The 14,571-nt window shown below is 36.8% G+C and overlaps 1 protein-coding gene across 1 annotated transcript in view; it reads right to left on the bottom strand.

Annotated features, from left to right (window-relative positions):
* Positions 1-11,082, bottom strand: part of ESYT3 (extended synaptotagmin 3) — an 83,901-nt gene extending 72,819 nt beyond the window's left edge. The window contains exon 1 of the mRNA XM_074301636.1: positions 10,549-11,082. Within this exon, the coding sequence (XP_074157737.1) occupies positions 10,549-10,851 (303 nt within the window). The 5' untranslated portion in view covers positions 10,852-11,082. The remainder of the gene's footprint in view (positions 1-10,548) is intronic.
* Between the last annotated feature and the right edge of the window lie 3,489 nt (positions 11,083-14,571).

The raw sequence follows: 14,571 nt of genomic DNA, 5'->3' as shown, positions 1-14,571 counted from the left end.
GTCACATTAATAAACAGGTGGGAATACCAAGATATAATCTCCTAACCTCTTTCTCTGATATCCTATTATGGATGTCCCTGAGATCTCAAAAGATCATAGTTATGTAGTTTAGGCAAGTCCTTCCAGTTTAGAAAGACTTTGTGTACTGGCTTGGCTGAACTAAGTGTGGAGTGTCTCAAAATCAAAAGATTGGCCTTGTATAATTATGTGTTTTGGGGACAACCACCAGGCAAGTTAGTTAACCTCGGTGCACCTTAGTTTTCTCATAAAAAGATTGTCAAAATTAACAAGAAAGAAAAAATGGAAAATGTAGTCTGTGGAAAGATGGGAACATTAAAATATAGTTGGTAGATTTGTGTATTGGTCCAGAAATTCTGGAAAATAATTTAAAATGATACTCAAAAAGTCATTAAATGATGCATACTTTTTTATCCATTGATGCCATTAGTGTTTTATACCCCAAGGTCAATGAACAAGGGAAAGGAGGCATATAGACATCAATATTTATAGAAGCTCTTTTTTGTGAAAAACTAGAAACTAAGGGGTACCCATCAATTGGGTAAGAGCTGAACAAATTGTTGTATATGAATTCAAGGGAATACTACTGTACTCTATTCTATTGAATGTAAGATATTATTAAAAGTATGTTTTGGAAAAACCTGAAATTTAAATGAACAGAATGTAGTGAGCTGAACCAGAAGAACAATTTCTACAATAACAACATCAATGTAAAGACAAAAAAGCTTAAAGAACTTAAGAAATCTGATCAACACAATAGCCAAGCACAATGCCAGAGCACCAGTGATGAAGAATATTACCCATGTATATACACATACATATACACATGTATATGCACATACATATACATTTGTGTATATTTGCACATGTGTATATGTATCATGTATACATATGCACATGTAGTTAATGTGGGAATTTGTTTTGCCCAATTAAAATAATTTGTTGCAAAGGTTTTCTTTTTCCTTTTCTAATATGGGGTAGGAAAAGGTAGAGAGGCAAAATTAATGTTGATTTTAAAAAATTAAATTAAAAATAAAATAAAAGATGCTGGGCTCAATGGTCCTTTCCAACTCTAAATCCATGATCATGAACTCATGAAACAATGGACTAGAGCACAGAGAAGTTAGTACCTAAATTGATAGAGAGAGTTATATATATATATATATATATATATATATATATATATATATATATATATCCTAAGCCTGAAATCTCATATCCTTGAAAAATTGGAGAAAGTATTTTGGTGTGCTATTGGGAATGGGAAGTATCTAAATTGTGTAAACTAGTGACAATGGTACAAAAAATGTTGACTTCTCTAAAAAATTCTGAAAAATACAGAAAATCAACAGAAATGTTGATTTCCTGTATTTAAAATATTCACAGTCAATATCCCAGTCTGCAATCTTCTAATAGAATATAAGCTCCTTGAGGTCAAGGACTGTTTCAGTTTATTTTTTGTCTCCATGGCATGAGAAAGACAAGTAGCACAATGATCAGAGAGCTAGATTTGGAATCAGGGAGACATAGTCAAATACTGTCTCTGATCCGCAAAGGCTATATGTATGACCCTGTACAAGCAACCTAGACACTGAATATACCAAACTGTTTTCTAGGACTCTCCTGCAGAGAAGGTACTGATCTGTACAAGTAGAAGAAGTTTTCTCTCCAGAGTTCCCAGAGATACATAAATAAAATCACAGTTTAAAAACATCTAGTGTGAGAAGCAGTAAATAGAAATGGAAAGAAGACTGCTTTTATAGTCAAGAAGAGGATTTGGAGCTAGAAGGGCCCTTCAAAGTCATCTGTTTCAATCCCTTCACTTTACATATGGGGTAACTGAGACCTTAAGAAATTAAGTGACTTTGCCAAAGTCAAGGTCATCCTCATAGTGCCTGACAGAATTAGCATTGGAACATATCTCTTCCAGCACTATCCCAGTGCTGCCTCTGTTTGTAGTAGCTGTGACCACGGAAGAATTGCTCAATTTTTTCTCAATATTCTAGGCATCTCTCTCAGGCTACAAATGCAAAGGAGATAGATACTGAATCAATGTAGACAGTTTCCATACCTGATGAAACCAGAAATTCCACATACATTATACACACACATACTCCTATGTGCACTTGTCACACTGACTTTAACACAGTAAGTGCTTAATAAATACTTGTTGAAAAGATACATATGCACTAAATGAACAATCATTACTTGCTAATTTCAGGCAACAATGGCACTGATTATTCCTTTTAACCAATAAGGGAAATCTGGACCTGCCAGGCACAAAGGTCATTTGCCAGTACACATTAAAATTGTGCTCGTATTAAATAAATATCAAAATTCCTTAATCTTATCACTTCACAAGAAGATATTTTACCATGAAATAATTCTCTTCCTCCTCCTCCTCCTTCTTTTTTTGCTAAGGCAATTAGGGTTAAGTACTTGCCCAGAGTCACACAAGACCAGATTTGAACTCAGGTCCTCCTATCTTCAGGGCTGGTGCTCTATCCACTGTACCACCTAGCTGCCCTGAAATTCTGCATTTCAGAGTGGAAAAATCTTTTTGTAATATTGATAGTTATAATGACATCTTCCCTTCTCTAGGGATTTTCCCTCTCCCTCACCTCTTATATGCAATCAGTTAGCATGTCTTATTGATTCTACCTTTGCAACATTTCCCACAACCATACCTTCTTCTCTGGCTCCACTATCACTACCTTAGGACAGGCACTCATTAAAACTCACAACCACCCACCTGGACTACTATAATAACCTACAACAAGTCTCTCCACCTCCATTTCCTCAAGTATAAGGATAAAATGAGGCATTTGTGAAGCTCTTTACAATACCTAAATAGCTACATAAATGGTAGCTATTATTACTGGTAGCATTGATTCCTATAAGAGAATTTTACTCAACACTGTGTGCCTTACTATGATAGAAGTCATGAGCAAAGTTACATTCCTCAGGATGGAGCCACAAGGAGCTTCAATCACTTGGGTATTGACATCAGAAGAATGGAATTCCCTATTCCATCACACTGATTGCCAAATGCACATCTCAGTACTGATTATTTCATGAGGCATCACTGAGATGTGGAGGAACAAGACTCAAAGTTGTATGACTTGTGTTATAGGGAACATAGCACTAGATTTGGGAATAGGAAGATTTGGGGTTTTAATTAGGAGAGTGAGAACTTGAACCTATATGGATCTCTGAGTTTCGGGTCTCCCAGTTTTTAAAATGAGAGGATTAGATAATGGTACTGGTTTTGTAAACAAAGGATCTGAGTTTAAGCCCCAGCTTGCTACTAGATGTGTTGGGCAGCTATGTGGCACAGTGGCTAGAGTATCAACCCTGGAAGCAGATTCATCTTTCTGCACTTAAAAACAGTCTCAGACATTTACTAGCTGTGTGATGATGAGCAAGGCACTTAACCTCTGCCTACTTTACTTTCCTCATCTATAAAAATGAGGATAATAATAGTACCTGTCTACCAAAATGGTGAGGATTAAATAAAGTAAGATTTGTAAAAGTGCTTTGTAAACCTTTAATCTTAAAGTGCTATATAAATGTTAGTCATCATCATCATCATCATTATCCTCCTATGATCTCTGAGCTCCCGTTTTAGCTCTAAGTTCTATGATGCTATAACTAATAGGCTGCTATGTTTATGTTACTTATCCCTTCCAGAGGGCAGACCCAGCCTAAAAGCAAACTAAATTTTCATTATAAATTCTCTAGGACTTTTGAAAGGTCATCTAAGTCCACTTCCCTTACTCCAAACAGAGCCACACCTGTTCTAAACCTTCTCAAATAGAAAGATCTTTTGTTGTTGCCTTTTAAAAACAGACCCTAGAGTCCTATGCATCTAGCTTTATGATCTAATTGCTGAGCAACCAGGCCAGTAAAAAGCCATAATTATTTTTGCTTCCTCTTTAATTAAGAAAAGTATCAATATAGGAAAGGTAGTTGCATTTAGATTCCAAAATAATCCTATTTAATTTTACAAAAGGCAGCCCAGCAGATTGAGAGTAAGAACCCAAGTAAGGAACATCAAGGTTCAAGTCCCACTCCTTTGACATGTCCTGGCTGTGTGTTTCTAGACAATGTACAGTCAATGTCACACTTAGGGGCTGTAAATTGTAAGACAGCTACTAGTCTACCATGGAATGTAGGACTCTACATTAATGAAATAAAAAACAAGTCTGATAAAAAAAATACAGACTTATAGAATCACAGACTCAGTGAGGGGGAGAGTAAGACTCTAGGATTTTATTTCTTGAAAGGAGAGGAGAAGTACAGATTACAGAATTGAAAGGTTTCACCTTTCATCACCTTCTATTACAATGTTCTGGAGATAGAGATAGATGTGGGGAGGGAGGGAGAGAGAAAGAAAGTGACAGAGAGAATCCATGGCAAAAAACTACAAAACATTGCCAGCTGATTGTCAATGGTGATAATTCCTGAAGTGTTCAGCAAATCTTCAGGCACCCCAAATCCTGGGAGAAATGGACTGGAACTTAATTCAATTAAGATCAACATATAAAGAAATTAGTTTGTTTCTTGGTAGTCTGAGTTAAGTGACTTGCACAAGATGATATAGCTAGCATTAGTCTGAGGGCAGTATTTGAATTTAGGTACTCCAGGGCTGGAGTTATATCCACTGCACCACCTAGCTCTCCCTGAGAGCTGACTTTCAACTTTTTGCCTCTAGCAGTTGCTTTTTTGTTTTAAATACCATTCCAATGGCTTCTTCCTTATCTTCTCTCTCCAAATTATGCATCATTCAAGTTTCTTAAGGTTCTTCCAGATTACTCAAAGTTTTTCTTCTTTCCCCCAATCTCTATGTGAGATTTCTTTCACTGTTCATGCACAAATATCCTCTTTCTACAACTAGACTATAAGAATTCTTCTCATACTCCGATATATCAAGCGTCTTATTATGCTTCAACCTTGTCCAAGACACTGGGGATTTTTTGAAGCTACTCAAATATAGGTTATACACATGAATTTTTTTATTAGCACTTGGTTCCCAGCTCTACATCCTAGTTCAGACTCTTTTCCCGCCCTCAAACCACAGCATTGTGTCTGAAAAAAGATGATCTCATTGTGGTTGAAACTTTCTTAGTTCAGCTTCAGGGCCCTGTGGGATGAAACACAATGATGCTGGAGCTGAGAAGAGAGCACCTGCTGTTTCATGCTCTGTCCATACCTAAGCTCTAAACATTCGGTCTTTGGAGGCTAGAGGCTGATTCCTGCTTCCATTAAGAATCCAAGTAGCTGTCAGTATGGAGTAGTATAAATATGAGGCGCCTGTCCCTTTCCCTGCATAGTCCATTCTACTTATAACCTATAAAATTTTTTCACTAAATGAAAATTAGCTATAGTTAGACTCCAAAATAATCTCAAGCATATAGGTGTATAAAAGGTAGCCCAGCAGATTGAGAGCAAGCACCAAGAAAGGAAGAAGATTAAGGTTCAAGTTTCACCTCTGATGTGACAGATTCAGCATTTGAGAAAGAAAGGCAGGGAGAAATCTTGTTTTAGGTATTAAACCCATTCACTTCCCATCTTGTTTTAACACTCAAATGAGCTAATGTGCAATCTTTAAAGGCAACAGTTTTTTTAAATTTACATTTCATTACAAGTGATTTGAAACATCTTTCATATGGATGTTGATAGATTTAATTTTTATTTTTGAACTCATTTGTTTATATTCTTGGACCATATTCTCATAATATTTTATTTTTCCAAATATCTGTAAAGACTGTTTTCAACATTCATTTTTGTAAGACTTGTGCTCCAAATGTTTTTCCTTTCTTTCTTCCCTCCTTCCTCCCCAAGACAGCAAGCAATCTGATATGGTTTAAGTATATGCAATCCTTTTAAATATATTTCCACATTTGTCATGTCAGACCAAGAGAGACAAAGCCAAAAGGGAGAAAATCATGAGAAAGAAAAAGCAAGCAAATAAAGAAGGTGAAAACACTATGCTTCTATCCACAGTCAAGCCTCTACAATTCTCTCTCTGGATGTGGATAGCATTTTTCCATCCCAAGTCTATTGGAATTATCTTGAATCATTGCATTGAAAAGCAGGAGTTCTTAATCTTCTTTATGTCATGAAACTCTTTGCAAGTCAGAAGGTTAAGGATCTCTTCTCAGAATAATGTTTTAAATGCAAAAATAAAATACATTGGATTACAAAGGAAACCAATTATATTGAAAAAGGGATGTATTTTTTCCTCACCCAGGTTCATGGACTCCTTGGAATTCCATAGACCCCAGGTTAAGAACTGTTGCTTTAAAAGCATAGTGTGTGTTTGTGTGTGTATGCTATTATTGTTTCTCTCCCCTGTGAACTCCCAAATTAGAATAACTAGCTGGGTAACTCCTCACTATTTATGAGATTGACATATGAGCAAAAACATCATTCTGGGTCAAACCAAATCCCAGTCATCTTTCAAATACCACCTTCTCTAAGCCTGAAGCCTTCCCCTGATTGCTTCCAGCTCAGTCAGAGCACCACTCCTTTGATACTGCCTTATATCATTATTTTTACTTTTCACATGTATGTGTTCAGCCTCCCCAGCTAAATCATAATATACTCTACCAGGAATGCCAATAGCCTGAGAAAACCAAAGAAGAAGATAAATAGATAGATTTCCCATCCAACATATCTTAACTATCTAGACAGGGAGACAGATAGATGGTCGAAGGAAAAGCAGAATGATCTCTTGTTAGAGATGTCAGTTACAGAAAGGATTACTACATTGTATGAGGCCTGGATGAGCCCTTTCAGCTCTAAAATTCTCTGATTCAAACATATAAGTAAAAGTTGAAAGACTACCCCAGTACTATCACAGAAAACAGTAAAAGTAATCAATCTGTCACCCTCCATAATAGTATTTAAAATTCAAGACCTTCTTAAGAATACACTTTTGTTGTTCATTCATGTCTGACTCTTGGTGACCCCATTTTTTTTTTGGCTAAGGTACTGCAGTGATTTGCCATTTCCTTCTCTAGATCATTTTACATATGGGGAAACTGAGGCAAACAGGGATTTAATGACTTGCTCAGGATCACTCAACTAAGTGTCTGAGGCAATATCTGAATTCAGGAAGATGAGTTCATTGAATTCAGACTCTAGGCTCCATTCTCTATCTACTTGGTTTATCATTATGGATCTATTATTACTTCATTTTTCCAAACTATTCTTGAACCTTCTTATTTGTATTTTTGGCCTCTATATCAACATCTTCTTTAAGAAACAGGATTCCATACATTTTTAAAACATGTTGTAAAGAAACATTTCCTCTTATTTGCCCTAAAACCAGTCTGAGATTTGATGACCAAATGCATGTGAACCCCCATCACCCCTGTTTAGTGTAATGAAGTGGTAGAAAGAGTAAGTTTAGAACATGAGGACTTAGTTTGAACAGTTCATCTATGCTCATACAGGACTCAGGGTATCCAGGGTGTCACTTAATCTTTTACAACTTTATCTCCCTTTAGAAGAATATTTTTCCCCCATAAAAATATGTTGTGAAAGAAAACATAGATCTTCCTCTCACCCCATAAAAATGCCCTCAAGAAAAATAAAGTAAAAAAGAGAGAGAATAAGCTTCAATTTGTATTCAGACACAATCAGTTCTATCCCTGAGTATGGATAGGATTTTTCATCTTAAATTCTTTAGGGTAGTCATGGATTATTGCACTGCTGAGATTAGCAAAGTCTTTCACAGCTGATCATCTCTTAGCATCGTTATTTGTACACAGTAAATTTCACTTTGCATAAGTTCATGAAGGATTTTCCAGGTTTTTCTAAAAGTATCCTGCTCATTTCCTATAGAACAATAATCCTCTAAAAGAATATTAATGAGATAAAAGCAAAGATTTGGGAGCATCCCTAGACTTCAGACATTCTCTCTGGCTGTCCTACACACTTGGAATATTGTTCTTCCTCTTCTATTATGACTACTCATGTATCTGACTTCCTAACTAAAATCCCAATTAAAATCTTACCTTCTATAGGAAGTCTTCTCCAACTCCCCCTCCTTAATTAATTCTAGTGCTTTCCCTCTGCTAATTATTTCCTACTTATCCTGTATATATATTGCTTTTGTATATATATTTGTTTACATGTTACCTCCCCTATTTGATTGCAAGCTTACTCAGGGCAGGAACTTTCTGTTGCCTCTTTTTGTATTCCCAGAGTTTAGCAAGGTGTCTGGCACATAGTAGGTAATGAATAAGTATCATTGGCTATCATTTATCAATGCTTGTCTTTTATTAGTTTTTTCCCCATAGTTCTAAAAATAGATCTGACATGGGCCATTATAGCTTAGGGTAATTCTTCTAGTGCCTAGCCATCTGGATTCTATTCTTTCTTTTCCTGTGATAGTACTGATATTAGACATTTATTTTAATTCTAACAAGAAGGAACATCCCAGACTTATACAGTTCCATCCAGATAGTAATTCAACCACAAAGAACAAGGTTCTAATGACCACAGGGCCTAACAGGAGGAGATGAATTTAGGGAGAAAACTCCACAAAACAAAGGATTACTGCAATAGATAATAAAGTTGACTGGATGATGGTAGTAACTATGATGTTACCTTATAAGGATGAAAAACTTTTTACCCTTTAGAATACTTTCCCTGAAACTGGATAAAATTACTTATCTATCAGAGGCTTCTCCACCTCCATGGTAAACATCAGTAAAACAATTAACTCAGTGAGAAAATAGAGGTCCTGATGACTTAAAAAGGATAATTCTTACCTCAGAACTTTGCTTTGCACTTTGAGGGGAAAGATGTATGGGAGAAGTAAGAGTTAACAGTATCAGTGGGATCCCAACAGAATGTAAGGTTGTGTCAGATAAGAAGCTAGAATGCTGGGGTAGCTGGGTTGAGTAGGATTATAGAATGTGGCCTTATCCCATACCTCTCTCTCAAAGTTGGACTTGATAGATAGGCACTTAAGCAAATGGATTGTTTTTCTTTCTTGCCTCCTTCCCTACAAACCCACACATTTGAAACTTACCCATTTTGGAGTGCGTCCTCTTTATTCCTTTTCTCTACATCTCTGCTTTATTTTTATCTCAGTCTTCTAACTGGCTACACCATGATATAGATATTTTTGGGGAGTTATATTTATGAAAAATCTATTTCCTTTGATTATTTGGGTTATATAATTGTTTCAGATTTCCTTTCCAAGAAGAAGCAAAAATAATTTTAGTTGAAATTTGTTGTTTTTATTTGTGTTGCCCAATACTGGTTTTTTTCTCTTGTGTTCCAGCGGCTAACAATTAAAAAAAAAAAGTTTTCTGAGGTCAGGCTTACTTTCAAATCCAAGTTTTTCCATTTACTACCTATATGATCTTAGGAAAGTTGTTTCTCCTCTTCTGGGTCTCAGTTTATTCATCCTTAAAAATTAAGGGTTTGTATTAAATGAACTCTAAAATCTTTTCAAATTCTAAATCCTATATGATTCTATGAACTAAAGGTGGAAAAAATAACAACGAAGCCAGTATCAGCAGCAACAGGGAATGGGGAAGAAGTCCTAAGGTTTGAAAGAAGTGAGAGAAAGTGTTTGCTCCTAGAAAGGGAGGAGAGGAGTGTCTTCCTCCTTTTATTGATCCTGGACCCTAAACTAGTTTATGAAAATTACTGACAAACATTTTCTAAAATCACTAACATAAGTATGTTCAGACTTGCTGAACCCAAAAAGGGGCTAGAGTACCGTCTCAAAGAGATTCTGTTTTTAGCAACTTTAGTATCTGGCTTAGAGCCAAAATTTTGGTATTACAAACTTTCTTTCCCCTGACCCCAGTTGCCCATTGGTTATCGATGCCATTTCGTCTTGCGGCTTTGGCGAAATAAAGCTTTGACTTAAAGAGAATCCGGTGGCCGACTCCGGAGCCAAACGCTTTCTCGTAGCATCATTTCCCGGCCCACTTTGCCTTTACCACAGATATCTTGTGGAAACTGCTTTCTGTTAGTTGTTGTGTGTCTTGCCTCTCTCCTGGGCGGAAAACTCCTTGAGAACCCGAATAGCCCCATACATCTTTATGTGCCGGATGAATAACATAATGAATGAATAAAATGTATGTTTTGTAAGGGAGGAAGCTTTTCCTTCCAGAAAGCAAACCGAACTTTAACGCTAACTAAATTTACACAACAAAACAAACTAGTTAGATGTGAGTGGGAAGGACCCCAAAACAACAGGAAGCTATGGAAGGTTCTTTCCACTTTCTCTCCATCTAAGTTCAATTTCCTATTCTTCCCTATACTAGATTGCGTTCTTGGCACATCCATTTTCTGGGCCTCAGTTTCCTTCCTTGATTAAAATAAGAGAGGGAGGTGGCTTTTAGTTTAGATCCTTTAGAGAGTTGGATTCTAAAGTGGTTTCCAGTTCTAACTATGAAACTCTCCTGGGTGGTGACTATCAACCTTCTTTCCTTCCTTTCCCTCTCCTCTCTCTCTAGGGAACTCGATGCCCCTTCAGCTCCAGCTCCATTCACTCACCCAGGCAGGTAGCTGCTGTTCCCGGAGCTCCTTGCTGATGAACTGACGCTCATTGTCCAAGAACTCGAAGGCGGCGGCGAGGCGAGAGTGCTTCCAGCGTCGGTTCTTGCGCCACCACATCCACAGGAAAGCTCCAAGGATCAGCCAGGTGAGACTCAGCCCCAGGTAGCCGGCCAGGTAGACGGGCGCCAGATACAGCAGCACCCGAGCCACGAAACTATACAGCTCGGGTAGCAGTTGGTTGGGCAGTTTCGGCTCCTTGACTCCTGGTTCCGCGCCCGGAGCTGCCTCTTGCGCCTCCATCTCCTTGTCTCCAAGAGTGCTCCACCGGCCGGCGTCTTCTGCTCTTCCTACTGGCGCTCACCCTGCGGAAGGGACGCGCGCTCCGGTGCAGGGGTACATTTGCTCCTCCAGCAGGTGAGGACCAGGACTTGGAGGAGATCCCGGCTGAGCTGTAAAGGCTCCTCGGAGTCAACTTTCACAAAGCCGCCTTCCACCGGCCTTCTCTGTGCGCTCTCAGTGGCCGACTGGAGAGCATCCAGAGTCAGGAGGGCGTTCCCTTCTAGATGGTTGAGCCCTGGCATAGCTCACCGGGATCGTGTCTCCGCCCTATCGGAGCCCGCCCTGTAAAGAAGTGTCAGTAGGAAAGGTAGCTTAAAGAACTGACTTGGGGTCCACCGAGTAGCAAGGGCGGGGTGCGTTACTCATTGTACAGACTCCTTCACCTCAGGGAAACAAGCAAAAATGCAGCCTCTGGATGGAAGAGGCCAAGTAGTAAGCGGCAGTTGTTATACCCATTAATTACTCAAGACTTATCTGTCCCCAGATCACCACCACTCTTAATGCTGTTTTCCCAAAGAGGATGAAAAGATTTTTTCTACCCTTTCCTAGGACACCTTCTTTTATCAGACTTGAATAAATTAATTGATTAAAGGAAAAACCTAACCAGAAGCTTCTTCTATGAATGAAGTGGAAGTTACTAAAGTTAAAAAACAAAAAACTCCCAACATTTTATTTTCTTCGAAGACAAATATATTTGTGAACACAGGTGATCCAACTAGTATAAATAGTATAATCCACACTTTCAAAAAACCTTGTTAAAGTGACAGATAGAAACCTTGAAGGATATCTTCGATAAAAAACTAGAATAAAGAAGATAGGATTTAAATCCTGCTTCAGATACTCTGTGACACTAAGCAAGTCATTTAATATCTCTTTACTTCAATTTCCTCATGTATCTAATGTGTCAGTTGTATTCATTTGCCTAAATTTAAGGTCATGTGACACTGAAGATGACTGAAAACAAACAAAACCCACCCAAAGTTACTAAGGGATTTTAATCAGACACCAAGTTGCCCTGAATGTGGCAGTTACCCCTAAACTGTACCAATATAGTTATATCTTCCTTAATTTTTAAAAATAAATGTTCAATGAAGAAAGGGATATTTATGATTACAAAGTATTCAGGCAATACAAGTTTGTTAAGGTCTCAGCAAAATGCTAAAGCAATAGGAATAAACTACAGGAAGATTGCTTATGCCTACCTAAGATATGCTTATAAGTAGGTGGATAAATGATAAGTGACTAAGCACTGACAAATTGGAGATAATACATGGAAGGGAGGCCAGGGAATCATAATATACATTAGATATATTGGTCTCTAAGTTATCTATTATGATTCAGTAAAGGAAATTAGAAACCCTTGTGGATTTAAAAAATATATATTTTGGTAGGTATTGGCCCAATGTACTATTATGACCAAAAAAAAGTTAAATTAAAATATTATCTTATATCAATAAATCAAGGATCTGTGAGATTTCCTCATTGTGAGGACTCTACTCATGCACATCACATAAAGCTGAGTAGGTAAGTCTTTAGAAGATTGTGTTTTATGTAATATATGTGTAAATATGTATATAAGTTACACACACATGTTATATATCATATAAGACACGTTATTTATCTATCTAAATAGATAATATAAGGTTTATTAGGTGATACTGTACTCTTAACATTGAATTGATTAAACCCTATCTAGAGGCCACAATTGTCACTGACAGCTAGAGAGTATCTAAAGAAGGAAAACCAGATTGTTTGATTTGATGTCTCATTTCTATGGAATCCTCTAATTTGGCATTTACTTTGACCTTTACTTCAGTCAATTCATCACTTGATTTCACATAGACAACTGATTCTGGGTGGGGAAAAACAATCCTCCTAGATACATCTACATGCATTCCTGTTTGACCTATTAAAATATAATGAATTTCATTTCAAAATTAATTGTCAACATGCTTGATATTTTTAGCATCTTCCAAATTTTTGGTTAAAAATTATCTACTGAATGAGGCTTCTAAGTATCCTATAAGATTTTACCTTTTCATTTTTTCATCCTCTATTAATATTCACTACTCCATCCTGTGCCCATTTTCATGTTGAAATAATTGGATATTAGCATGCAATAGAATATTAGCATGTGTTTAATTTGTATTATGTTGTGAAGTAGTGAAATCTTGTGAAGAACTTCATTACCTGCAATAGATGTTGATACCTACGATGAAATTGTCTTCATAGGGATTTGGTTGTTTATAATCAATTCAGCCACTACAGGAGTAGATGATAAAACCTGAAACAAAATGATATTTCTTGTTCCCTGTGGACATATGATAAAGCCAGCTCTTTGATCCCCCTGCAAGTTGGAAGGATTGTTAAGCTGCTGTAGTAGTGTCCACAGGCACTGTCCCATAGATACATCATGTTTTTGCTGTAAATACTCATGGTTTAGTGGATAAAGAATTGACATTGAAGTGAAAAGGATCTGGGTTCAAATCCCAACTCTGAGATCTACCATCTGTGTGATCACGAACAAGGCCTTTAACTTTGATATTTTGTTCTGCAGATTGTAGAATTCTGCAAAATGAAGAGAATGTGCTAAGCTGAACTGTTGCATGAACTTCCAGGTATCAGTGAAATTACAGATCTAAACTCCTATATTTTGGCCAGATAATGCTATTATCATCAAGATACAAAGAGAACACTTGGGGTTTCAGTTGGCAATATGAGGTAAGAAAGGGAAGGAAAAGAAGCAAATAGAACTTTTATGCATTGTTTCAATCATTTCAATTGGAGACATAAAGAAATATGTGGGGATTGGGGATGAGGAAGAGGAAACAAAAGCTAAAATTATTTCAGGCCCTTTCAAAAAGAAGCAGGATAACCTTCCATCTTATCCTCACTTTATGCACTATCCTATGGATTCAAGAACACCATAAAAGCCTTCCTTGGAAGATACTTTTGATGAAATTCCATTTCACTTAGACCAGTATCTTCCTTTAGACTGTTCCCTTCCCCCAACATGGAACCTCAGTTTTTCATCTGTGAAATAGCCTTTACATTTTAAAAAATTTTAATTTTCTTTCACCAATTATATGTAAAATTTTTTTTGCAATTTTGATTCCAAATTCTTTTTTTCTCTCCCTCTACCCCCATCATTGAAAAGGCAAGAAATTTGATAATTATACATATTCAGTCATGCAGAACATTTCCATATCAGTCATGGTGTGAAAAAAAAACAGAAAAAAATAATACTAAGAAAAAATAAAGTAAAACAAAACAAAACAAAACAAAACAAAACAAAAACAGCCACAGTATATGTTGATCTGCATTCAGACTCCTCCAGTTCTTTTCTGGAGGTGGACAGCATTTTTCATCACAGATTCTTCAGAATTGTCTTGGATCTTTATACTGCTGGGAATAACTATGTCATTCACAATTGAACATTGTAAAAATATTGCTATTATTACATATAGTATTCTGGTTGGGCTCATTTCACTTTGTATCAGTCTTTCCAGTTTTTTGTGAAAGCATCCTTCTCATCATTTTTTTAAAGCACAATATGTAACACAATTTGTTCAGTTATTCCTAAATTGCTGGGCATCCCATCAATTTCTAATTTTTTATGACACAAAAAGAACTGCTGTAAATATTTTTGTACATTATACACTTTTCCTTTTTTCTTCTTTG

The sequence above is a fragment of the Sminthopsis crassicaudata genome, chromosome 3 (assembly GCF_048593235.1).
Source record: "Sminthopsis crassicaudata isolate SCR6 chromosome 3, ASM4859323v1, whole genome shotgun sequence".
Classification (NCBI taxonomy): Eukaryota; Metazoa; Chordata; class Mammalia; order Dasyuromorphia; family Dasyuridae; genus Sminthopsis; species Sminthopsis crassicaudata.
Note: the sequence above shows the minus strand (reverse complement) of the source record. Positions and strands in the feature narration are given on the sequence as shown.